Source organism: Apis florea, unplaced genomic scaffold (assembly GCF_048593485.1).
Source record: "Apis florea isolate Af1SG1 unplaced genomic scaffold, ASM4859348v1 contig_1789_pilon, whole genome shotgun sequence".
NCBI classification, from domain to species: domain Eukaryota; kingdom Metazoa; phylum Arthropoda; class Insecta; order Hymenoptera; family Apidae; genus Apis; species Apis florea.
In genome coordinates this window covers 389031-416305 of record NW_028256481.1, presented here as the reverse complement: position 1 = coordinate 416305, position 27275 = coordinate 389031, and the positions used below count along the sequence as shown (strand labels likewise).

Here is a 27275-nt window from a genome sequence, read left to right as displayed (position 1 = left end):
ATCGTGAATTTGGAAGAGCAGAGCGCGCAGTGGCAATAATAAATATCGAGAACGCGTCAATTATCCGGGACAAAACAATTCTCGACTGGTGGGATATGGGGACAATTTAAATTTAGTTGGCACAAATAAATATATATGTATATATAAAGCAACGAAAGACAACTTATCACGATCTATTTTAAAGCGATATCGATACTCGAAACGAGGTTACCGAATAGCTGATACCTCCTCGCGAATATTTATGAGAAATCCGATCTATTAGATTAATTAAACGAAAATAGGATCGAATCTTTTCTTTGAAAAAAAGAAGCCTATATTTTCCTTAAATCTAACAAAATTCGTTTGTTTCAACTAATGAACAAGTAAAAATAACGAAAGGAACACGTTAAAATGCATTAATAGCCATTAAGGGTTCACGAATGGCACATTGTTACAGCGCCTTCTCCTTCTCTGTTCCTTAAATCACCAACTAGTTTAATATGGAAACTCTGTAATTTTTCAAGTTCGTGTCAAAAAGATACTTTCTGCCATACTTCCTCAAAAGGTTGAAACTATATACTTTAAAACTCGAAACTGCAAAATCGCTGGAAAGCGAATCGACGAATCCGATATTAAATAATTAAGAAAAAAATTATATAAAAGTTGGTTCCTCGTCGAAACGGCTACTACTACAGTTGTGAAACGGCCGGTACGAGCGAAACGATTGCATAACGGGGCGGCCGAAGGGGTGGTGTAATTCGGTGGTGGTGGATGCGTTGTACGCCGTTTGCACACGGGCGAAAAGCTCGGCCGGAAGTGGGACAAGGTCGGCCGGCTTTTTGCACGTTTCTGGCCGTTTTCACGCTGGACACACGGCCGTACATCACTCCGAGACGCCCTTCCTCTTCGAGGGCTGGCCGTTCGATTATTATCCCGTCCGGATCGGGATACAATGGGGTGGAAAAACGCGCGTTCGAGGATTACGGTTGATGGACGGTGAGGGTGGTTTTTGCGATTGTTGTTGTTCGCAAGAATCGAGTGTGTATTTTTTTGCGGGCAGAGATGTGTTATTTGGGATTATCGGTGGGTAAGAGAACACGAAAGAAAACACGAGCGAGGGGAAATTGGAGAAATACAATGTATATTTCGTTGGAAAATATTATCCTACGAAATTGTAGAGATATCTCATTTTTCCAGACGCGTATTATAAATTATTTGTACAGCAACGATTATGAAATAATCGTAACTTGATAAAGAAAAGTACGTCGAGTGAATCATCGTTCCAAGAATTTCATGAGGATGCGAAGATTTTTTTTTATAAATTGGTAATTTCAAAGTTGAATCAAAATTGGCATTAATCTCGAATCTAATGCTTAGGTTGGTCGAGATCGAGCTTTTCACAAACGATTAACCTCCAATTTTCCAAAGGTGGATCCCTAATGAAGTGTACGAACGTTTAAGTAGTTCTATCGGTCGCCACCAAGTCGCATTACCGGCTACATTACGCATCATCCCCCGTCTTCTACCCTTCGAGAACGTGCCATTAATCCGGGGATGAAAAAGGACACGGTGAAATTCCAAAAACGGGGCTGACGAACAATCCGTGTTGGCGAGAACACAGCCTCGCGTAAATTATATTCGTTATTTCGTAGCCTCTCTCGCGAAATGAGATAGATTTTTTTTTTTTTTTTAATTATTTGGTAACAGAAATTTTAAATTGTTGAATTATGAAAATTATCATCTCTTTCCTAAAAGACTATATAACTTTTTTTCTAATTGAAATTTACGATGTTATATTCAACGTGCAAATATTTATGTATATACGTATTCGAAATTTCACGAAATACGTTCCCTTTATTACTTAGGAATATTTTTAGAAAGGTTGAATTTCTTTTTTTTTTCTTTTTTTTTTGGACATTGTACGAGCACGACCTTAGTATATGGAGATATGAATACGCCGTGAAAATAATTAAAAGCAGCGAGGTGAAGAGCAAGAAGAAACGAACACTAAGAAAGTAGGAAACTTTTACTTTTTGGAGAGCTGTCAAAGAGATTACTTCCAAAGGCCGGAGAAGGAAATAATGTATCAAACAAAAGTACGTCTCACTGAATTTCGAATCAAAACTTGGATGAGATGGCATTGAAAGCCATCGTTATTATCAGAAAAATGAACAAGGGAGGGGGGAGGAGAAATGTGGAACAATGTTGAGAATTGTTTAGAGTCAAACTTTGGCGATCCTTCTCGTCGAAATAATTTCAAAAATTATATACCGCTTTGAAATTAAAAGGATTAAACATTGTTCTAAATATGAAATACACCGATCTCTCGAAATTCGAAATTAATGCGAACTATATTAATATCTTAAACTTATACACAAACGAGTCGCTCGTAAATTATTGTTTTCTTTCCTTTTACAACCAAGTCGACGTACAGTAATTAAATATAGGAAATGAAAGTGAACTATTTTAAAATGCCCGAGTATTACATAACAACAAGCATTTACACACAAATGTTATCCAAATATTATCCTATTCCTTCATTAATACTTATTCAATTTTATATTTTAAATTAAAATCGTAGTAGGCTAACTCAAGTCGATCGATTTAATTAATGCACTCGACAGAGGCGAAGGCTCGTTAACGAGCAACAAATTGCACTTTGAATACGAACGAGTGAGGCCTCGATCTCACGATCTGAAATCGTAACGATGGGAATCAACGGTTTATCTCTGCAACAGGGTCTCTCTTTATCTTGAGTGTGTCACACGCGATACTAGGTCAAAAAAAAAAATAATAATAATAATAATAATCTAGGCCAAAGCTATCGTTGCTCTTCGGAGTAATTGAATATCGAACACGACCTTCGATGACCATTCAATTCGAATTAAATTCTATATCTATTATCAAGTTAACTCGAATATCGGCAAACTTTTTATTTCCCAAATATTCGAAATATATACGATCTCGAGTATTGGCAGAAAAATCAATCGATTTGTATAATTACGACATGATTAATTCAACTGTTCGGATTATTTGTTTCTTACGAAGAGAAATTGTTTCTTAAAGAGAGAAAAAATTTTTGATCGTAGATTTTCGAGGGAAACTCGGATAAAATGTCGATAAAATGCAGGATGGTCGAGAAGTAAATTACGTCGGTTGGAATGGTGCGACGAATCTCGTTGAATCAAATATCGTGCATTGGAAACAATACAACGAGTTTTATTTCTAGCTTTTACACGCTGTTACAGTCGCATCGATGTCCTTGAAAGCATTCGAAATAGCTATCGTGAAATAAAATCGTCGCATAATCCGATTCGATATCTCGTATTAATTGATTATTCTGTGAAACGTAAATGTATACACAATTTTTCTCGATTCTACTTCAAAGAAATGTTTTCAAATGTTTGATTTTCAACAATCAAAAATTGGATTGAATTTTTTTCCTCCGATTTCAAATCTAAATTCTCAAAAAAAAAAAAAAAAAAAAAGAAACTAGCAACTATTAAGAATCTACGATTTATAATCATAAGAAAAGAAGAAAACATACCTGCAGCAAAATGAAGGCGACCAAAGAGCGCCAAGAACGTGGCCAAAGCAGACCAGCGAAGAACCGCCAACGTTTGAAAAGATCCCCTCATGTTTGATCCTCTTCTTCCTCGCCGCGATCACAGTTTATCCTCGCGCATCTCTGCAAATTATTCACGATGAATCGTCAATCGTGACGCTGCATCTTATAACGGTTGCCTTCGAGAAGATAGGTCGCAAGATTCAACGATATTCGCTTCTTTCGTTGTGAAGGAGTGGCAACAAACTAGAAACAACCGTATTTCCACTTGTTTCTTGAATTAAGCCTGGCGCAGATGAATGACATTTCGTGAACGGCCCACCGATTCGTTATACTTAAACTTACTTAATATGGCGCTTGAACATCGTATGCACTGTTGGATGCAACATTAGAAAATAATCGTAATGATGTTGTACTTTTTGTGTGCAATGAAGAAAAAAAAAAAAGAAATAATACGTTAATCAGAGCGATGAAGTTATTTTAGGAGGAGTAATAATGAAACAGGATATTACAGTTAGATCGGATTAAGTCTTATCGATCAAGGCTTTCCAAGGCATTATAGACAATATAATAAATTTATAAATTTCTGCGATATACAAGATGTAAATATGCGTATTTTTTGATTCCACAAAAGTATCGATCGAATTAAATTGCAATCGATTGAACGAAGCGAGATGAATTCGTCTCGAGGTTGAAATTTCAATTTTCAACTTGTGTGGATAATCATAGAGGCCAGAAGCGTCGTAACAACGTCGAGGAGGGGAAGCAAGCAGCAGCTTCTCCAGGTTCGCCGTGCAATTAAGTTCAAGTTAAAGAGAAAGCAACGGCGTAATACAATTCACGTGTAATTGTTCCCGCGGTGAAATTGTGTAAATTGGACATTGCGAAACGCGCGCCACTGGAAAATAATATCGACGAGATGAATGGGAATGAAATCGAGATCGATGAGACGATTGGCGAGGAATAAGCAACTCGAATCGAATTTATCCGCGAATGGATTCGCGTGAGAAGATACGCGAGACTGAGATTTGTATAAAAAGGTTCGTTCCTTGCGTAAGATTGGAATAATTATTTCGATCTGCCAGATTGGAATTGTTGCGAACAGTGCGCATTTGCCTCTCAAAAAGTCCCTCAAAATAATTTAAGAATTATTTAATCTCATTTACAATTATATTTTTTAATTATCAACAGTAATTACATGGTGATTTAAATTGCTTTAAATTGCTGAAAAATAAAATTATTATTTACAATCTTGCTATTTTTTCTTAATCTCACTAATTTTTGATCGAAGCAAGCTATGTACCAGCTATGTATTTGTATCCTATCAAATTTCATTGTGATATTTTTGAAAAGTATATTGTTAAATAATCTTCTATTTTACAATTATATTATATCCATAGGATCACAAATATCTAATAGCATAGAAAGAAATATACGATTTCGGTCAAAAAATAGTTGTTTCCACTTTTGAGAGGCGAATAATTCATGCGACGATTCATACTATTCTTGCAACCGAGTTGAGAGAGTAAAGTTCACGTCGACGGTGGAAAATTATTGTCGATCCGATATTCATTGACAAATTCTTTCAGAAATTTCGATTACGTGATTGCCAAGTTGGAGAGACGCGTTTTACAATAGTGGCAATGGCATAGGAAGAATAGTTTAAGAGTTACAAAGAGTTATCACTGTGCGCGAATCTGTGTCGACGTTTTTGCACGCGACGATTTCACTTTCGACGACGCTAGTGACCGTAACTCGAACAAATTGGCATTACGAGAATCGAGACTGTCAATCAATGCACCGCGGACGATCTCGAGATGGATCGAGAACTTTACCTCTGGAAAAGAATTTCAATTCAATTCCCCGATAAAGTCGAAAATTAACGAGTTAAACGGAAAAAATTCATCGACAATTAATAACTTGTTAATCTAAAATTAGGAAACTTGAAATAATTGGAACGCACATATCGTTCGTGTAGATCGTTAAACGATTTATTTATTACCGTGTACTCAACAACTTGTTTCCTCTTCTGATGTATAATCGGCGCAAATAACGCGCAACGTCCTCGTTTTAGTCGAAAAAATTTCACCTTATAATTGTAATTGTAGAAGATAAAATTTTACTTTAACGAGTTGCACATAATTTTTTTTTTTGAATATCGTAAGAAGAAATTATTCATAGAAATTTACGTTAATTATATCACGAGTATGGCACGATAAAGAAAAGGTTTCTTCTAAACGAGTATTTTTAATGATTTTTAATTTAATTGCAGTAATTTGTCATTACTTTTGACAGTTATAAATTATATAAGGAAGTGACAATAACGAAGCGGTAAATTATAATTACTCGAACTTGGACGTCACGTGCGATGACACTTGCACGATTACACGCGCGTGGAAGAAAGTAATAGAGTAGAAAAATGGAACGACGAAACACCGTAAATACTTAAAAAAGAAAAAAATATGAATAGTGAAAGTGGAATTGGAGAAATGAACGAATGTTTCTGAACGAACGTGCTGCGTCAACTGTGATATGAAATAATAAAAATGTAGAATAAAATTCTATTTCTTTTTGCTACGTTATATCGCAAACTTAATCGATATAATTATTGAATTGATAATTCAAAGCAGCCTCGTTTCCCTATTCACAACTATTTATTTCGATCCTTACTATCAAAAAGGGAAACTTCAGGAGAACGAAAATCGAGTAAGAACTTCTCATTTATTGTTTATAATCTTATGGCAATTCATTTCTATAATATCTCCTGAATTTTCACTATAAAAAAATATATAATTGTAATTCGACTCGCGCTGAATTTAAGAATTTCCAAGAATTTTCTACTACTTCCGACAATTCCGCTAAAAAAAAAGAATTCTCGACTTTCGAGAATTCTCACTGTAATTGAATAATTATTATTAAAAATGTATAATGTTTAATATTAAATGCATAATTCAACTCATGCTGAATTTAACATTTTTCAAGAATTTTTTTGAGTTATCTACTCTGTTCGAGAATTCTTAAAAAAAAAAGAATTCTTCGACTTTCGATCGTCCAATCGTCGAGAAACGATACTAAACTCGTGTGCAATAACAGTACCGTGCGCGGTTACCAATGCTCACGTATCCGTTATGCTAATGCACGAGCCGTGGGTCACGAAGCTTGACCTTGATGAAGCTTAGATCTAGGAGAACTCACGGAAGAGCGAGGCAGCGGTGAGACGGAAGAACGGAAGCAAGAGTTAAACTTGGGCATAAGTGAAACAACAAACCTACTTCTTCTTAACCATCGGATGAAAGCCGTACGAATTTCCAAGTGCAAGGACGCGCTGCTTTCTCGGGGAAGAGGACGGATCCGATTGGAATACCTATTGTTCTCCAATACGATTTTCCAAAAATAAAATTTCCAACACAAATTTCTTCGAGTCGAATTAAATCAAGTCATGATTCTAACGTGACTTTGTTAGAATACGTCGATATATTGAAATAAAGAAATAAAGCCACGGTTTTACCACAGAATGATCGAGAATCATTAAATTAGCAGAAATTGTGGAGATTGACAATTGGAAACGTTTAAAGCGGATTTTCTCGATCGTTATCTCTATTATTGTCGTTTCATAGAGAAAAGTAAAAGAATGAACACGATCCTGAAGATGGAAAGGATTCATCTTGGACCAATAGATTTATTGCAGGTATTCCTTTGTAACGAGACAATGCAAGTGTCTGGAAGATTCTTCGAAGAATGCAATTAACCCTTACAAATAGATTGAGACTTCCCCCCAAAGGCTGAAGATTCTTTTGGAAAAAATGAGATCGTTAACATTCTGAATTGAAGATTCCATTAAGGAAGAATTGAATGTGTCCTCGAGTTCCTTGGAGCAATTGAGAAATTAAGATATGCTACTCGACAACTTAGACTGGTTTAACACTCTGTTTAAATCTCCATCGAATATTGCTCGATCGTTCTACGATACAAGAAACACGCCGTTAAATCGTAAAACTACTTCGATTCGAAGAGCGTAAAACTTGCTATCAAGCTCGACGCAAATGACCCGTGGCTTCCCAGCACACGACTCGTGGATCGAAAACCGCGAAGGAAGCGCTTAATAAGAAGCTCGCGAAACGGCGTAACGATACTTCCGCCCCACGCTTCCAACGGCTCGAAACTTTCGCTCAATTACGTGTCTCGTGTTGCGCGAGTGAACGGTGTCTATCTTAATGGCGCGCGTTTTGAATGTTTTATCGGCCAGAACCGGACCGGGTGAATAATTGCGGTTATATCGTTGCGAAAGGATAAACATATTATATTTCTTGTTAGTCGATACGTCCTTGTTAAGAAAATTTCCTTGCAATGGGTTCATTGCGATAATTGGAATCTATTCGATAAATAACGCGAAAAATAAGTTCGTTACACGATTTTGTAATTGCAATTAACGGTGAATAATTCGAATTGTTACTTTACGAAATATTATTAGAACCAGCTTTCATCCACTTTCCGTCCACTTATTTTCTAATTCGTTATTCAAATTACACGTATCTACATGTTGGAGCAAATTCTCGAGCAAATTACTCGAATGAAGTTCTCCTTCGATGAATCATTCGAAACCTTTCATTCGCTACGATCGCGTGGAGAATATATGAAAACGACAACGGTTTATTTTCACCGACCGACGCTTTGCTCCCATATTTTATACACGTGAATAAATTTCGAGTGATAAAAAACGGCAAGTTCCAAAACCAAAAACTCCAATTTATAGTTAATTCGTTATAAAGGCAACAAGTTTTCGATCAAATACACCGGTATAGACTGTGATAGGGCCAAGTTACAGGCGCCAAACATAAACGTCATCTCTATTGCTCTTGCCCATAGAGTTCGAAATCGAGTGTACCAACCTTTCAAAGGGATCGAAACTCGGCCGTGTTCGAAGCGCAGCGATTCTTCTTGCGAGCACAACTCGCACGACAACACCTCTTATCGACACTCGTGTTTATCGAAATGAGCGGGCCGGCCGCGGTCCAACGAATAAAGAATCCTTAGGGCGACGAAATTGGCGGAAAAATCGTCTCCCTCCCCAACTTTCGCCCCGAGTTTCGCGTTTCACGTTTCGCAGGTGACTGGCATTGGCCACGATCGTACGCCGGCCGTAGTAGTGCGTCCACCACTTTCGGTCCACGAGGTTCCCCCCGCCAGGACTTTCGAGGCAAGGATTCGCAGCAACAACAAACCGTGCAACGCGTGTATCATTCACCACCAGCCCCCCTCTTTTTACGCACGGGCCTCACGATCGTCCTTTCGCTTTCAGCGGACACTGACCACCGACCGAGTTCGGTTAATCAGGTGCGCCTTTTAATTCGTTCATTAGCCGAGATCAGTTATTTCTCGACACATGGGATGAGAATAAAAGGCATGATCAGAGTTCTCCTTGTTGAGGAATTTGTTCGAGAAAAGCCTGTCTCGTTCGTCAAGTCTAATCGCGCAGTATGAAACGTTGTTTCTTAAGTCTCGTTGGCATTCTAAAAGATGTATTCGTGGGTATATGGTTGAAATAAAAATTATGTTAATGATCCTTGTGTACTTTCTACTCTTTCGATCCGTGTTTCCCTTCCAAGTTTATTCTCGCAATTTTTCCTCCTTTTCATCGAAAGCGAGCACAGGGTATCTCTTTCAATAGGATTTCTATGGTTGGAAATCAAAAATTCTGTCTAACTATCGCAAGGACACGCGTGCTGGTTCGCAATGAACGTGATACGTGTGGAAAATTTCAAGTTTACATCGTAATCCAATGCAACGAATAAGATTTCTCAGACTTTCAGGGCCAAGGTTTTCACCGGATTCGCACAGTGTCGATGCGTTCCACGAGAAGAAAAGATCTTCCTTCTTTCGAGATGAATTGTTAAAGTTATCCAACAAAAAAAAAAAAAAGAATGGATTTAATCTAATCCTTGAAATCTGTGCCATTAATTTTCACTCGTTGTTAAAAATATCAATATCGATATTCAATATCGCTTCGTAAATAATGCCGGTCGAACAATATCGCCATGGGAATCTTTGCATTGGCAAGAACCTTCCAAGGTAATCGATCGAATTAAGCGCGGAGAAGTGAGCGGTATCGTGGACAGAATTATGCAAATAAGAATTGTTTTTGCAGAACGGGGCGGGCAGGAACTCTGGAATAACAACGAGATCGTTAAGAAAGAGAAAATGTTCCGCGATAGATGATAAAAACGACTTATTGATCGGTAGAAAATTGGAATGGAAAAACTGTGTCCTTTCTGTTATTAGATTATAGTTGATTAACGTTTAAACAACGAAAGAGCACGAGATCGATTTCTTGTAAATGCAGCAACATGTATCCGAATCCTTGTTACTCCAAATTTTCAAATTGTCGAATCTTTTTCAAATCATATCTTGGAATTTTTCTTATTAACTTTTAAACTTTCAACAAATTCTCAGCCGTTCTTATTACGATCATTTTTGAATTTCAAAATTTTTAAATTAAAAAAAAATAATCCGCCTTCAAGTTTCGAATATTTGTGTATAATATTGAAAATTTAGAAAAAAGTTTACGCAACATCGATATTAAAATTAATATCCCACAGAGTAAACTCTATCTCGAACGATCTCAATCATTTTAATAATCAAACAATTCGCCAGCTAATGAATATTTACCTGTTGTTCAACTCGTGAATTTAATCTCTCTTCTACCAAGCAACGAAACTACTCATTGTGTACGTAAATAAAAATTCCCGCGATAATATTTACGAAAATGTATATATTGCTTTCGAAAAGGAAGAAAACCTATTTTCGTTTCTTCGACACGCCAAGAGATTCCGTTCCATAAGATCTAAAGAAACGAATCACAAGTCCAAACTCATCCATCTCGAAACAAACATGCGGGAACACTTTCGCGCTAACTCTGTTTCCACAACACGGATGAACATCGAAATATTCACGTCAGATACTCCCCTTCGATTCCATCTAATTGAAAGGATATCTCGAATAGAATATCTGTTCGACAAACGAGTGATCAAGCATTTTGCCAAACTGTTATTCAGTACTTTAACAACTTCCTTCGAAAGGCACAAGTGTTCGAGAACTTTGTTTCAAAGCGGTTCAAATTTAATTACACGTATTTATTGGTCGACTGTCTTTCCACGACGATGCTCTCCCCGCCATGTTTGCAGAAAATGTTTATTGGAATCCCGAATACTAATTTCATTGGTAGTTTAATCGAAATGGGGGACGGCTAACTGAACCGCAATGAATTGTAGAATTTATTCATTGGCAAAGAGAGCTTTTCACGATTGATCGAAACGGTTTTGCCATTGACATTTACCAGTGACATTATGTATCTTGCTGCCTAACGATGCCGAACCTTCCGACGGTGTCCCCATTTTGTTTTCAAATGTAAATAATTTTTTTTCTCTTTTTTTTTTACGAATCTTTGAATAGAGATTCCGTTAAAATGTTTATTATTTTTTTTTATCAAAGTACCACCTTCTTTTTATTAATTAATCTTTTTATTAATTGGATTTTTAAAATTTAAAGCTATAATTTCTAGAATATTTCGTCACAGAAAATAAGTCTATCAGCGACAAACATTCAAGATGTTCAGTTACAATAAGACTGCACACCACTGAGAGTGTTCATTCGCAAAAAGGTGAAGCGTCCAGAAACGTCTTCTAGGCACTTTCTAAAAAGTTTGTTCTAAAAACGTTCCAAGAACTTTCTCTGATTGTACCTCTTCGGTAGAAATAAATTGTTGTAGTGTCCAGTATAGAAGAAACCGCAAGAATGTTCAACTCCGTACGCTGGAAGTGTAAGTTGAAACAGTTTCAGTGTTGTCGAAGCGTACGTTTCGCTTCGATGTAATAACCTATCATTTCACACGATTTTGTAATTTTGTAATCGGTAAATAAATTGCAATTACCGGACGAGGATACGAGGATGCATTAGAATTTTTTCCTCTTTTAAAAATCATAATAATTGAAAATAATTTCAAACGATATAATATTTCACGGCAACGATTGATATTATTTATTTCTGTACAAATATATAATCGTACGATTATTCGCGCATTTACTGTAACACTTTCAACATAACGTGCGAGTAAACGTTCGATCTTAATCATAATTGAAGCTTGTTTAAATTACAAAAACAAATAGGAATGTTTCCTCGACAAACCTTCGAAAAACAATCCCTATTAATCAATCCCTTTTCGAAAATCCTAATCTCGTTGTCCGAAAAGATTGATCGATGGCAGCATCTCTTCTTCCTGCTGGTGGAAAAATGAGGAAACAATACTCGTTAGGAGCGTATCTGTCCTTTCGCGTGGGCCGATTATTATCACGTGGAAACGTAAAGCGTGAATGTTGACCGGAAGGAGGTCAAGAGTCTTTCGCATCGTCGTTCCTCCAACAATGCGACGAAGAGGGGGGGGGGGGGGAAGCTGTGTTTCGGCTTTTAACACGAGATTTGTATCGTTCTGCCTTCCAAACTTGATCCGTGTGGCACAATTGGAGAAGAATTGGAGAAGAAGATCGTGCACGGGGTTGATTGAAAAGAAGAAATTTTGCACGATTCGATTAGGAGAAGATGCTTGTGAGAGAAGTGAAAGTTGTCAAAAGGGATGAGAAATTTTAATTCTCGCATTTCGAAATTATAGAATGTTTTTTTTATCTCCGCTTTCGATCGAGAATTTTCACTTTCGAGCAACGCTTTCGTCTAAAAGTGATCCACGCTTGATTCGACGATTACTTGGAATTTTTTTTCGGGTCACAAGTCGCTTTGAATATGTATGAAATACTTTCGTGAATTAAAAAAAAAAAAAAAGAAAAGAAATTTTTAACTTGGAAAATACTTGAAATGAAATAGTTAGCTTCGGAATGACAATATTACGAATCACAATATCTACTCCATTTTGAAATTAAGAAAGAACAGTTTCTAACAAGAAACTACATAGATATTGTTACGAATCAACGTTCCATTTGATAAATTTGTATAAACATGATAACGTTTGAGAAAAGTGAACTAAATATGTACATCCGAAACTTTCTTATATCGTTGTAAGTAAATAGATCTTTCATATAATACTTTGCTCGTATTAAAATACGACGTTTCGTTGTGCACTACGTCTATTGACGTAGAGTTTCTTTTGTCGTGGAATTCCAAAAGAAATTCTACTTTCTTCTTTTCGTTACGATAAAGAATGAATCGTATCTTCCATAATCCAGACAATTTTAAAATATCACAATTGCGACAACATTTCTCTATCATTTAAACAAATGATAGATATTCGCATAATGAAATGGCGAATAATAATAAGAATAAGAATAAAGAGACTATCGATTTTATGAATATTAAATTAAATTCCTAAAAAAAAATTAATTCCACGTTATTCAACATCTCGCGTGCAAATATTTATCTCTCTATCTGTTTCTTTCGCTTTAACATTTTCGTTCAATTATCAGCCGGGATAAACGATAATAGGCGGTTCGTGTCTTAGAAAAGAACACGGTCGATGAAAACAATGGGACGCCTAACATTCTTATCCATGGCCTGTGGCCATCAGGGGCGGTAATTACTTTTATCCAAGCTCACCCTGTCCGAGATAACTTCCCGTTTCGCGGTCACTTTTACCGGACCATTAAATTCTCCACGCGTCCTCGACGAGGCGGGCATACATCGGCCCGCCATTTTGCATTCGATACGCGTAAAGTGTATTTACTCTCACGTTCCAGAGATCATTTTCAATTCCGATCAAGGCTAGGATATATAAATGTGTAGAAATTGCCATTATTTTCATCGGGATTCGTTTCAATAAATTTACACACGAAAAATTATCTTGTTTCAATTTTGCGTAATCCCTCGTGGAAATCTTTTCCTTCAAAAAAATTTTTCAATCGAAAATTATACAAGTTTTAAGACAATTTTATATATTCGTAGTCTTCGTCATTAAGAAAATTTATCCAATTCTCAAATTCTGATTTTAACGAAAATGGCGTATGTTATAAATAGGGGACATTTTTTTCGATGGAAAATCGATCCTTTCTCTCTCGTACAATTTTCCATTACAATTTCGCAAAAATGCATGCATCTTAAAATATTTTAAGTATCTCAAGTAATACTAAATTTAAAAAAAAAATTCGAACTATTTCTTTTTAAAATTTAAGAATCGAAAAACGAACGAAAAATCATCGCGTGCCCAACAATTATAAATATGGCTACTATCTTCGAAGTAGTGTAGTGGTTCAAATTACAAAATTACCCGTTCGTTTATACGACGATAACTTTGCAACCCGTGGACCGATTTTGACGAATGAAGTAGCATTTTAAAGAGCAAGGTTTCGCGCTTCCAACGATCTGCAAAAAGTTATAAACATCGCTATTATGTTCAAAGATACAGCCCTTCAAATTTTTCCGAATTTTTAATATCAAAAATTAAAAATTGCCTTTTCGTTTAAACGACGATAACTTTGGAATCCGTGGACCGATTTTGACGCGTGAAGAAGCATTTTAAAGAGCAAGGTTTCGCGCTTCCAACGATCTGCAAAAAGTTATACGTATCGCAATAAGCTTCGAAGATACAGCGCTTCAAATTTTTCCAAATTTTTAATATCAAAAATTAAAAATTGCCTTTTCGTTTAAACGACGATAACTTTGCAACCCGTGGACCGATTTTGACGAATGAAGAAGCATTTTAAAGAGCAAGGTTTCGCGCTTCCAACGATCTGCAAAAAGTTATACGTATCGCAATAAGCTTCGAAGATACAGCGCTTCAAATTTTTCCAAATTTTTAATGTCAAAAATTAAAAATTGCCTTTTCGTTTAAACGACGATAACTTTGGAATCCGTGGACCGATTTTGACGCGTGAAGAAGCATTTTAAAGAGCAAGGTTTCGCGCTTCGAGTGACCTCCTAAAAATCATAGGTATCGGTACTAGCTTCGAAGATACAGCGGTTTAAATTTGTCCGAATTTTTAAAGTTAAAAATAAAAAATTACCTCTAATTTTGAAAGCAGAATTCGCATCGTGAAATCTCTTTCAAATTGTCGCATTACAAGATATATCTGGTGCACGGGGAGGAATAGACACGAAAGAGTGGATTTACATTTTGGCAAGCGATTCTCCAAAGAGATTAATCGTTAATCCAAGGGAATTAATCTCCCTCCTTCGAACGCGTCGTTAATCGCGACCCATCTATCCTCCTCTCTCTCCCCCTCGCGATAGCCTTCGAAATAATCTTTCGAATCGATTTTAGGACGAACGAATTCAGACGAGCCGCGCGATCCAACCCCCCGTTTTTCGATAAAACGTGTCGACGAATTCGTTTCCGCGTGGAAGAAGAGCGGTGGCATCAATTGGATGAAAAGGGAAAAGCCAGCGATGGATTTCATCGATTTCGCTACACTTTCCATAGAAATCTCGCCACGGGAATACATATGAGGACACTTTTCCCTTTTCGCTTTTTCTCCTTCTTCTTAGTTTTTCGCATTTCGCTTTATGCACGCAGCGTACGCTCCTTGCCTTTCAATGCAAGCACCGGCGCTATGTATTTTCATCGTTCGATTCTTCTTTTTTTTTCCTCCCCGAATGTGAAAGTTCCCCGATTAATTTCCCTTCGCGAGAGAATAATTTTTCGTTCGATGAAGTTTCGTTGAGTTCTGAAACGCAATATTTGTATATTCAGAAGAGAGAATCGCTCGGCCAGATCTCTGCCCCGGGAATTTTTTGAAACAAAGTTTTTCTCGAAGAGCGAGAAACGCGAAAGAAAGAAATTTGACGGAAACGTAGTTATAGTCGAGATATTCGTCTCAATTTTCCACCGCTTTTGACGAATCATTGGCTTCGAATATCTTATGCAAATCGCTTGGCACGCGTCTCGTACACCGGTTATTCAATGTTCCAAAATCTAAATGGCTTGGCACGGATACATAGCGTAATAATTTCACGTTTCCGGCCAATTAACGACGAGCGCGATCAAAGCGCGCGCAATTTTTTTTATAAGCTAACTAAAACGAGAATTATATCTCTTCTCGCTCGAAAATATTACATATTAATTTGCGATATCGTTCGAACCAATTCCCGTTTCGTGGTTCGTTAAAAATTTAACGTGGCCCGATATCGGGTCGCGACTTATAGAAACGTTGATCCAAATTAATTTCTAATCACGGAATCCTACTTACTATTCTTATCAATCCACGAAAAATCGTACAATGCGATCAAGCGAATCAATCCTTATATTTTAATACTTTGTGCATCTATGAAGAAAGAAAATTTGTCGAATATTGAAGTCTACGTTAAAGTGATTACAATAACGTGCTCTCACGTTCACTTCTCATCAATTTCTCAATGAATAGAAATAATTACAAAAAGACTCGTGCAAAAATGTAGTTCGATCTAATTTCAGATAAAAAGATCTAACCCGTTCGATAGTATATCATTTCACGCTTTACAAGAATTCACCATGTTTAAAAAAATCAAACGTAAATAAATATCGTCGCATCGATCCAGTGGAGAGCCACCTCTCGAGTTAATTCCCCAGATAAAGTCCACCGTTTCGTAAGCAGTTTCGAGGCAGTAACACGACGGTTAACGGTACAAGCAATAAGCGTACAACGTGCACTCGTGGAAAATCGTATGGTTTTTTCGAGATGCCTCGATAAATCGCTTCAGATTGCGCGGTTAATGGCATCGCAGCCACGGCGAAACTTCCGCTCCGCGTCGCGTGCGCGTTCTGCAACTTTCGTTCTCGAGCGCGTGGCGTCGAGTTATCGCTTATTAAGGTCGAGGCGGATTGCGTTAATCGCGAAACGCGGGAAAAAGATCGTCTTCCTCTTTGAAATTTATAACATTTGTAACGGAGAGACGATCTCGTTCCAAGTGAAATAATAATTGTGGATTATTCGAATTACTCTTCCCTTCGCACAAGGTGTGAACAATTTCAAAAGCAATTCGAACGACGATTCATTTTTTTTAAAATATCTTATTCACGAATAGATTCCTAAGCTGTTTGTAATCTTAAATAAAGTGTTGAATAATATATTAAGTAGAGTGATGAGATTTTTTTTATTTCAAATTAAACCATGATCGATTCAAAGTTTTTGGATTTAGCAATTATTTCTATTCATTGAGAAGTTGAGGATAGAGAGAAGGGAAATAGAGAAGATGAAAAATAAGAAGAATAAAATGTAATAATAAAACGATAATTCAAAATTAAGAAAATTTCCTTCAATTTTTGTTTTAACGATACTCTTTTTTACAGCTAGCTGAATTTCATGGATTACACGTGTTAATTGGATTATTCTCCCAGTATCATTAAATCGAATAATAAAAATTCATTTTTCTAACGTACACAATATTAATATTGAACTAGCAATTCGATATCGACATTTTGTCGATGTATGATCTGATTATTTATATATACAATACAATCCTATTCATTCTAAATCATATTCCCTCTTCCATTTTATTCAATTCTATGACATTTTTAATTTTTATCTTTACTTTATTATTAAAACATCGCGCGAAACTTTACACGTAAATACACACAGCAAAAATATTAAAATAAAAAAGTTTCACGCGCAAATTTATACCACAGATGAATGCTTAAAAATTCAAAAACTTTCCAAAAGGAACTCGACGAATTATTCTTAACACGTTCCACAAATTAGTGGTCAACGTCTAAACCGTGCATTAGACGCCATTTTATTATCTAACATCTATTCAACGCGTTGAACACCGTAAAAAGCGCTAATAAGGGAAACAAGGAAACAAGGAGCTATTACATATACATAAATTTTGATTCCTCGATGATCCATTCGATCGTTTAAATGTCGTAAAGAAAAAGTGTCTCTCTCTCTCTCTCTCTCTCTCTCTCTCTCTCTCTCTCTCTCTCTCTCTCTCTCTCTCTCTCTCTCTCTCTCTCTCTCTCTCTCTCTCTCTCTCTCTCTATCCAAAGTTATGGGCGGAAAGCTGTTATTAATTTCGCGGGGCAAGGTTAGTTTTTCACCTCTCCGCTCTAAATTGTTCGATACAATATGCCACAATATGTCGGCCTTGCCCTTCTTCTCGCCCGTTTCCTCGACTCCAAGCTTGCATGCAGCGGCGGCACTTGTTCCGTGCCGGACCACGTTATAACACGCGTAATGTCCACTTAGACACGGTCACGTTGCTTGGTGGGAAGGCAAGAAACGGGGCAAGGGTCGGGGGAAGTAAATTCGTAATTACCAGGAGGGCAGGCGGAACGCGAGAGTTTCCGCCCAGTTGCCACTTTAGTTCTTTCTCCTTTATAGAAGGGGTAAACTAGGATGAATCTTGGATAATGCCGGATTAAAGTGTAAGGGGGAGGAGGAGGAGGGGAGAGGCACCATCTTTTTATTTACGAGCCTAGATGAGCGGCTATTTATTTATGGGTCAAGGGAAACGCGACTCGTGTTCGAAGAAGATAAATCGGCGAGAAATTAGATCTCTTTTTTTTTTTTTTTTTTTTTTAATAGAGAAGAAGAAATTCTTATCGTAGACACTTTATTCGTATCGTTATTATTCGATTAATGATACTTCCTTCTTGAGAATGTCAAGTTGTTTTCGAGATAATAAAAGAATTCTTAACTTTTGACTAATTATCAGAAAATCAATGAGATAAAATATATGTGGCGAGTTTTCATGCTTGGACTTTTCGAGATGCTACCTTAGAAAAATTACCTAACAAAATTCTATCTGAAACTTCACCCTCTATCTCGACTTTCATCAAAAAAGCGGACACATTCCACACGAGCATTCTTTTCCAGTCCTTGAACTTCTTCCATATATATATATATAACCGAGAAGAAGAAGAAGAAGAAGAAAAGAAAACCAATCTCTTCCTCCTCCCCCACTTTCATTTCCTTCCCGCATGAAATTGCGAATCACGGTGCAGCGTCATCGCGTCCATCGTTCTTCGTGCGAAATGACATTCACGTGTTAGCATGCACAGCGAGGGGGCGAAGGAAATCGAGGGATTAAAGCACTTTCCTCTACTGGCGATTTATCGTGAGACCGCTTCCGTGTCAACCCTTTTCACATTCAGTTTCTTGAAAACAAAATATTAATACACGAGACAAGACTTTCCATTATCTTTCGAGTCTCGATTAAAGTTGCTGGGACTTGGAGGAGGAAAAAAATATTTCGAACAGTTAGCAGCCTCGATGAAATGAAATTGAACCAATTTTTACCAAGAACGAGATAAAATTCGTTTCGAAACTGATCACCCCTGATCGATCCCATTTCACGGAAAACGAAAATAAAACTCGATCGACGCAACGTAATTACTCCTCGTTCCCGGCCATCGCCTTTCGTTCCTCCTTCGTCCCAGTAATAATAAATCATACGTCACGCGTGCTCGCGTTCGTCTCACGTTCGCGTATGCATCGAGGGCAGTGGCGATCGAGGCGAGGAGGGGGGATACATTCGAGCAGAAAACACGGCGGAGTCGTTGATCGGCCGAGCGTTACGCAAACGCGACACGCTCGAGCGACGACGATCCCCGGGACACGCTCGAGCGGATCATCGGTCCGGCAATCATTGTTTTCTCGGCCGTGGCGGGGCGGAACCGATTTCACGTGGAGAGTCATCTCCTCGAGAGATTGGAGGGAACTTCGTATAACGCGAATCTTTTTCGAGCGGAATTGTAAAATCCCCGAGACTTCTCGTGCGATGCATCACTTGGATATATTATATTGTGTCCAACTTCAAACTCGTAAAAGAGTACTGGCAATTTTAACGAAACGATTTCCTCGCAACGCGACTTCCCTATTATAAAATCAAAATATTAAATAATTAAATGTTGAATCATTAAAATTAAATGGATTTTTATATGTAGTTAGAGAGGTTTGTTTATTAATTTGATAGTCCACGATAAGAAATACTTAAATTCAAGTGAAAATACAGTATATTCAAGGTTTGAAAATGAGTTTCAATAAACTTAATTTTTGGATAATTTATAATATAATATAAATTTGAAATTTGGGATTTTAAAATAATTTTTTTAATTGAAGATAGAAGATTCTAAAAAGTATAGTTCTAAATCGCTCGTCAGTTTCATTTGAATTGGAATAACTCGTAACATAGTAAAAATACTGGAAAGAGTTGTTTTTAGAATAAAAATTTTCGTTTAATAAAAATATTTCTTTTGCATTGAAAAGATTAAAAATTTGAATTTAAAATTTTAATATTAATTTGATAAATTTTTTTTTTTTGGTTAAAAATTTAATCATTACATTTATTTTCACTTGAATTCATTATTATCCGAAGCGTGTTAATCTATTCGATCAGATTCGATCGTCCGAATTTCGTAATCTTCCACGCGATCATCGATTTTTCGCAATTTCGTCCGATGAAACAGATGAAGTTTCGAATTATTATCGGAGAAAGTTGGCTCGATCGACCATAAATAAGGGAAACAATGCTTATCGCCACGTTTACGAGCCACGTTCAAGGTGTTGGGATCGGAGGGTGATCCATCGTGGGATGATCGCCGACCGAGAAATCGACGAGTATTCGTAGTTTGACCGAATGACACGGAATCGTATCAATGTCATCGAGGAATGGCGGTTCGAGAATTCGAAGTAAGTAGGTCCTGGGATCTGTTCGTTCATGAAAACTGTTCCCCTTTTCTTTCTACGGGCTTTTTATCGCGTGGAATGCTGGCAAACATGGGTAGAATGTCGGAATCCTTGTTATTGTAGTCTCGTTTCGAAACGTCGCTGCACGCATGACAATTGTTTCTTTTCTCTCCGCGAGATGGAGAACGGATGGGATATAAATTTGATAAGAGATTAATTTCACATTCCTTCTTTCTTTCCTTCCTTCTTGTGAAAAGTGCAGTCTCGGAAAGTTTGTTGTGATAAATAAATCTCGAGGAAGAGATATTCTTCTATTCCAGCCTATACGAGCCTCCAAAGATTTTACATTTTATTGTATCGTTAATGATTCGAGAGAATTACCGCGTCGATGAAATTTTATGGAACATACATAATGTAAGGAGAATAATGGAACGCGGCATTAATGCAATCCTAAATATATTTTACGCTTAACGTTGTGCCATCAAAAGAAATATGATAGATAACCGGTATGAAGTTGTATAAAATTGAAGGACTCGAGGCACAAATGGGTCAAGTCCAAAATTTAATGCCGGCAAACATTACACACTCCGTGAGGAATTAAGTCCATAGACAACATTATGCACAAGGTGATTTCTGAAACTGTGTCGCATCCTAAATTAAGGGCGTATCCAACAATTTATATCATTGTTCAAAATCAATATACGGTCGAGTTGAAGTTCTGACGATCCAATCGTTAGAAATAAACCAAGCAACAAAGTGAACAAAGTGTTTGAGAAAGTAAAATTTTATCGTGTATAAATAAATGAACGAATAACAAAACTTTTACTTGTGAAATTAGGAATAGTTTTTACACGCGCATCCTAATTAATAAATTATCAACTGTTAATGACTCGAGTATGAGTCAAATTCTAATAATTCCAATTTAGAAATAATTTAAACAGCACACGCTCGAACAAAGTCTTTAAGAAAGTAAAATTTTATGGTGAATAAATAAATAACAAGAACTTTTACTTCTAATTATTAAATAATATGCTTGATGTACTCAAAATAGGAATAAGTAAAAAGAAATATTTCATCACCATTTCATCGTATTTTTTTACATTCCTAAATAAATTATGAATTGACAAAATTCAAATTTGACTCGAATATGAATCAAATTATTCTAACAATCCAATTTAGAAATAATCTAAACAGCCTGAACAAAGCCTTTAAGAAATTAAAACTTACGATAAATAAAATGAACAAATAACAGAATAACATTGTGTCCACTTGTGATTATTAAATAATATCCTTGATACATTCAAAATTTTATCACCGTTTCATCGTGTCAATATCTTTCACACCCTAACCTAAATAAATTATCAATCGTTAATGAACGAAACTCAAATATTTGTTCCTGGATTGTTAAAAAGTATGCAGAAACTATTCTTGTATCTGTTTACCTTACTTATATTACTTTCATTACGTCATTTCTCACAAGGGTTCGATTTCATTCGACGATCGAACGCAGCGAGCGTGGCATCCAGGATATGATCCACACGAAACGTCCTGGCAAAAGTTCCGAACTGTTTCGCGTTTCCGTTTCGTGAGGCAAGCGGATAGGATGAGGATAGAGTTATTTCTGTTTGACCTGGGCGTGCGCGGCGATTCGTCGATATTAAAACTAATTACGCTTGGAAACGATTGCGAGAAATAATTAGCGGCACGAGCTGTTCGCATATTATTCATTCGCTGTTGGTGGAACCGAATTCCGTTCGAATTGTTCACCGGGCCTAATTAATTTAACGAAGCAGCATCGGCAAACTTTTCGAGAGAATTCAATTGCAAATATTTCACAATTTTGATTTCGACTCGTGACACGATTCGAATCAACTATAAATGAAATAAATTTTTCACTTGTACCATTCTATTCGAGGAAATTCTTTTCTAGAAAAGAAAAATATCAATAAAGGATAAATGATTTTTCGCGCAGTACACAAATTGGAAGAAAAATTATACCAGGTTTGCGTGTAATTGATTAAGCAATTGATTAATTTTACCGTAACAAGCCTTATTCGATTCCCATCAATTCATTTTAAACAACGGATGGATTGTAAGTAAATTTTGAATAATCGATTTTTCTTTCCACGTAAAAATATAAAGCTCTTATCGAAATATATTCGAGATTCGATTGCAATGGTCGTTGTTCTGTAAATCCAAAGTTCCTGATTGTTAAATATTTACAAAAAAGAAACTTCAAAATCTAGTCGAAATCCACAAATCCACAATTTAGGTTCTAATTATTACATATTTGTCCAACATCAAAGCCTCTTCTATACAATTATACTACAATTCTCATTTATAGATTAAACGTAATTGGTCTATTGAATTGGACATATTTCACAATCTTCATTTGCCAATTGTAAAAGTAAACATTTTATATATATATATATTCCATCCATCTCTACAAATTCTCTGGTTTCCATTAGTGCTCGCGTAGTAACACGGTTGCACAGCGCACGACATTTAGATCCAACTACTACATTTTATATAGCGTTGCCAGCGCACGTGTGTTTAACCACGACCAATTTCCATGGGTGAAGAAAATGCACCGCCTTTCGCGAGGAATGCGTCTGCTAAAACCGTTCTTAACGCACCACAGAATTGATTACGCGTTGATTAATTCCGCAGACTAGTTCCGCCGGTTATTCCACCTCCACTCTTCAAACCATCGAATTTGATTACGCAATTAGCGAGAAAAACCTTTCGAACGGAATATTTCATTAAATGGCACGATTCGAAAATGGCAAATTTTCAAGAAAATTTCTCGTTGATAACTTTTATTATAGCAAAAATGTGCACCGCAATTTTCTTTTTTAATCGAATTTCCCTTTGAATTTTCCTAACGTTTGAATATTTTAAGAATATCATTATTATCAATCATTTCTGACTGAACGAACATATTCTAAGAATGTTTCTCCATTGATTAATATTAGTGTTACTATTAACATTTTAAGAATATTATTAACCATTTCTGAACGATATATCCTGAGAATTTTCGTACGAATTCGTTTGACTCGATGAAAATGTCTCTCCAAAGTTATCCATTTCCTACATCAATTTACATTTTCTTTCCAGATCGATAAAGGAAACCGTGATTGCGAATTATCGAACCGAGGAAAACGAAGAGCAAAGTCGTAAACGAGGCGGAGACACGAACGTGAATTTTCCTATTTACGTAAGGACAATGCAAGTCGTTGCATAATTTTCGGCGCACGCGACGGATTTTGCGGGCTCTGAAATTGAGAACAGATGACCATTTCGTACGGGACAGTATGATTAACGAGAGATATGCCTCTGTTATAATGTAAGTGACATTTGTGAATAATGACGAGAGACACGATTTGATCTTTCTATAATAAAACGTGTTGTATATTCGAGTATATTGTATGATTATTAATTGCTAATGTCTCATTATTCGCATATGAGCTGCATCATGTACCCGTGTGAATATACTCTTAACGTTATAATTTATCTATCTTCCTCTATTATCACATCATATGTTAACTTTATTCAATTACCTCAAATTATACAAAATTTATACAATAATGTTTAAAAAGATTTTCAATTACCTTCATTTCAACAGGAAGAAGGAAATAAATCGCGAAATTTCGAATAGATTTAGCCGATTCTGCTTACTGTTAATAATTCTCGTTTGAAAAAGGAAAAAAAAAAAAAAGATTTCTTCGAATCGAACAATTTTCTGAAAAATAAAGAAAATCGAAAAAGTGTATTAATAAAAGTAAGAAAAGTTGAGGAAAATCTAGCCTCCTCCTCGCCGTGTGGATTGCGAAGGAAAGTTACACGCGATTTTCGTAACGCCCGATCCACGAGCGGATAATCGCCTCGAATCGCCGGTGTTTCTCTCGCGGATACGATCTAGCAGGTATTGCAACGTTCAAGCGAGGCAGCGTGGAAAGGGTCGACGATGATCCGGGGATCGCATCAATACCGTTTAATCTACTCCGTCGCGCGAGTTCATTATGAAAGAGGACAAATATTTTAAGCAGAAACGCAATTAATTACACCGGGAATGGTGCACGCACGAATGGGATAATTTATACGAGCAATGATTACGAGTAACGTAGCAGACGTTGGATTAATATTGATTGCGAGAGATGGAAATACGATGTTCTCTTTCCCTCTCTCTGTGTGTTGGTCGTGAGGAAATGTGATTGATGAAGTAGTTTTTGAAAACGTGTATGTGGAATGGTAATATGTGGATGGTGGTGTATCAAGAGATCAATGCTGGATCGAAGGATTCGTCTTTTCAACGATTCGATTTCTGCGAAGAATTCTTCTTTCAACCAAATTTTCATCGAATAATCTGTCGTAGTTGATGATATAGTTATTTCTCTTAATATTAATTGATAATTGACATTCAGTTTAATTCCTCAAGCTTCAAATATCTTTTAGATTATGTTTTTTTAGATGATTTATTGATCACTCGTTTCCTAAACTTGACACGAGTTTAATGTAGAAGAAAGAAGAAAGAAAAATATTAGTGTTTTGAATACAAGTATGATAAATTGAAGTTAGAAGAGAATAAGTCAAAGTGCAAAGTGGCGACATTTATCACGAGTTCTTGATAACTTGTACGACTAACAATATCATGTAAGCAAAATTAATACTCGATGCTGATAATTTTTCGCAATTCTATTTCAGATTCGCACGGTTTCCTTTAAAAAGGATCGCGATCAGTTACATCCTGTTCCGTTGAAACGTACTTGAAATATTTCGTAATTGAGAATTGAAGTAGCGAAAAATGTATGAGAAATCGTAATGATAAAACAAAAAGCACAAGAAAACACTTTTTGAAATACAAAATGCGCACAAGAAAGCTCCTAATCTTAAGTCAACCAATTTTAAAAAATTGGTAAAAATAAGAAACCAATAATGAATGTTCAAATATTTAAAAAAAGAATTGATACTTTAAAATGGTTCTTTGAAATCAAAATACTGTAAAAAAAGTCTCGATATCTTGCACACAAAGAGAATCCTAATCTTAATCTAACTCAATACTGAAAAATGTATGAGAAATCGTAATGATAAAACAAAAAGCACAAGAAAGTATTTTTTGAAATATGCATACAAAAAGATTCCCAATCTTAACTCAATCAATATTAAAAAATGTAAAAATAAGAAACCAATAATGAATGTTCAAATATTAAAAAAAAAAAAAAAAACTGATCCTTTAAAATCAAAATACTGCAAATCTCCAAATCTTGCGCACAAGGAGAGTCCTAATCTTAATCTGACTCAACCAATACTGAAAAATACATGAGAAACCAACAATAAACGTTCAAGTATAAAAAAATATTGTAGAAACTAAAAAAAAAAATAAATTAAAATTTAAATAAAAAGCACTCTTTGACGTCAAAAAATCTCCAAATCTTAAAAAAAAAACACCTAAACGACGACGTTCGATCCTTCTTCGAGGAAGCTTCACCACGAATTTCGTCAAACTTCCAAAAGACTTGCACAACCTAATCTAATCTCCGATCCAACAATTAATTCACCCTTGGAAACCGTCTTTCGAAAATATCGGCTCGAAACACCTTTGTCATCTTCCTTTCCACAAAAGTGATCCACGTCGAGATATCGGCCCGATTTGAAATTCAACCGGCGCCTACACGCTCGATCGCACGCGGAATAAATATACCCCTCGCGATCATGGTTCACAGGTAGCCTGGTAACCCGCTTTTTCACGTCTCGTCTCGCCTCTCCTCCTGTCCTGTCCATTTCAACGAGAGAATTTTATCGGGCGAGATTCGAAGAGATGCACGTACCAGACGGGGAGCGTCCTCTGGTTGGCTCACATGGCAATGGCTCGCTTCCTCTCGGCTGGATCCCGCGGTGTCAAGGTCGGATCACGCGCGATCCACGGGTTGAACGCACTCTTCTCTGCCGGCGAGCTACCTGCCGAGTCGACGGCCAGCCGTGCACTGGACCGGGTGTATTTACCTGTGCTCACCTGGCCGCCGTGAATCCGCAGATGAGACGATGAGACTATTCCTTCCGGGTTCCTTCGCCATCCACGCGTGCTTCGTCCCTTGATGGATGGATTTCGGAGAGGGGGACACGATTGTTTTTCCAGGAATCGTTTTTCAGACGCTCAGTTTCGATCGGTCTCGTTACCACTCGATTCGATGAATTTAATTTCAAAAATATTCCGACTCTACAACTTCGTTTCGTAACCTTGTTAATTTTGAGATAAAGAGATAAATTTCTTGATTAATTTGTTCGTTCGTTTATGCTCGATTTAATTCTGGAAAGTATCGTCGTTGTTGGCAATTATAATTGTAGAGAAGTTTGTTCGCGCGCACGACACTTTGAAGATTGGAGGCAAGTTTTTTCCTTTTTTTCTACATTGATAATCATGGATTTTTAATCTGTTCGTTCCACTCTACAAATTATCTATAATTTCTCACGTGTTTATCATAAATGGATATCCACTTTCCTATCATATTCATTTCCACCAAAGATAGAGGCAACGTAAGAGAAATTCAATAACATCGTTTCCCCGTTTCGAAGACGATCCCGCTTTCTGTTATTTCCGGTTCATCGACGCTCCAACGCGCCGCTGAACACACTTTGACTTCGAAAACCTTGTCCATTAACCGTTAACGCGATTATTTATATTGATTTTCATACCAGAGAAAATCTACTTTTCCCACAACATTCGCGGTTCCAATTAAACGAACCGAATCGTTTCCTGAACACCGATTAATGGCCGCAACAGATGCATTTTGTTTAAATAGCGCGATCAACGACGCTCTAATGACCAAGAACCGAAGGATAATGGATTAATCGAGGAAACTGGATCGTAGGTAACCGTTTTAAATCGTTTTCCGTGAACGCTTTGGAAAGTGTTTGGAACGTTTCTTTGGAAGCTGAATGCGCTGGACTAACGTTCAATATTAAATTCCTAATTATAATGAGTTTAAATTTGAAAACTCATTAATAAGTAGTATAAATTCGAATTAAAAATCGTATATACACGATGGATGTATAAAAATTGATTTTTAGATCGATGAATTGTTGGAAAAGAAAATTTGAATTAAAATAAAAACGACGATTATTATAAATCAATG

At 36.6% G+C, this 27275-nt stretch overlaps 1 protein-coding gene across 7 annotated transcripts in view; it reads right to left on the bottom strand.

Annotated features, from left to right (window-relative positions):
* Nucleotides 1-26324, bottom strand: part of Cad89D (cadherin 89D) — a 53177-nt gene extending 26853 nt beyond the window's left edge. For 3 of the 7 annotated variants that reach the window (XM_086910993.1, XM_012490008.3, XM_086911015.1), the window contains exons 1-2: nt 8434-8657; nt 3527-3667 (exon numbers count right to left, since the gene is read on the bottom strand). In XM_086910993.1, coding sequence (XP_086767119.1) covers nt 3527-3617 — 91 coding nt within the window. In that variant the 5' untranslated portion in view covers nt 3618-3667; nt 8434-8657. Of the gene's footprint in view, nt 1-3526; nt 3936-8433; nt 8658-25970 lie in introns of those variants that run through there. The other 4 variants (XM_086910998.1, XM_086911010.1, XM_003695869.4 and 1 more) reach the window with 4 other exon arrangements.
* Nucleotides 26325-27275: the final 951 nt, after the last annotated feature.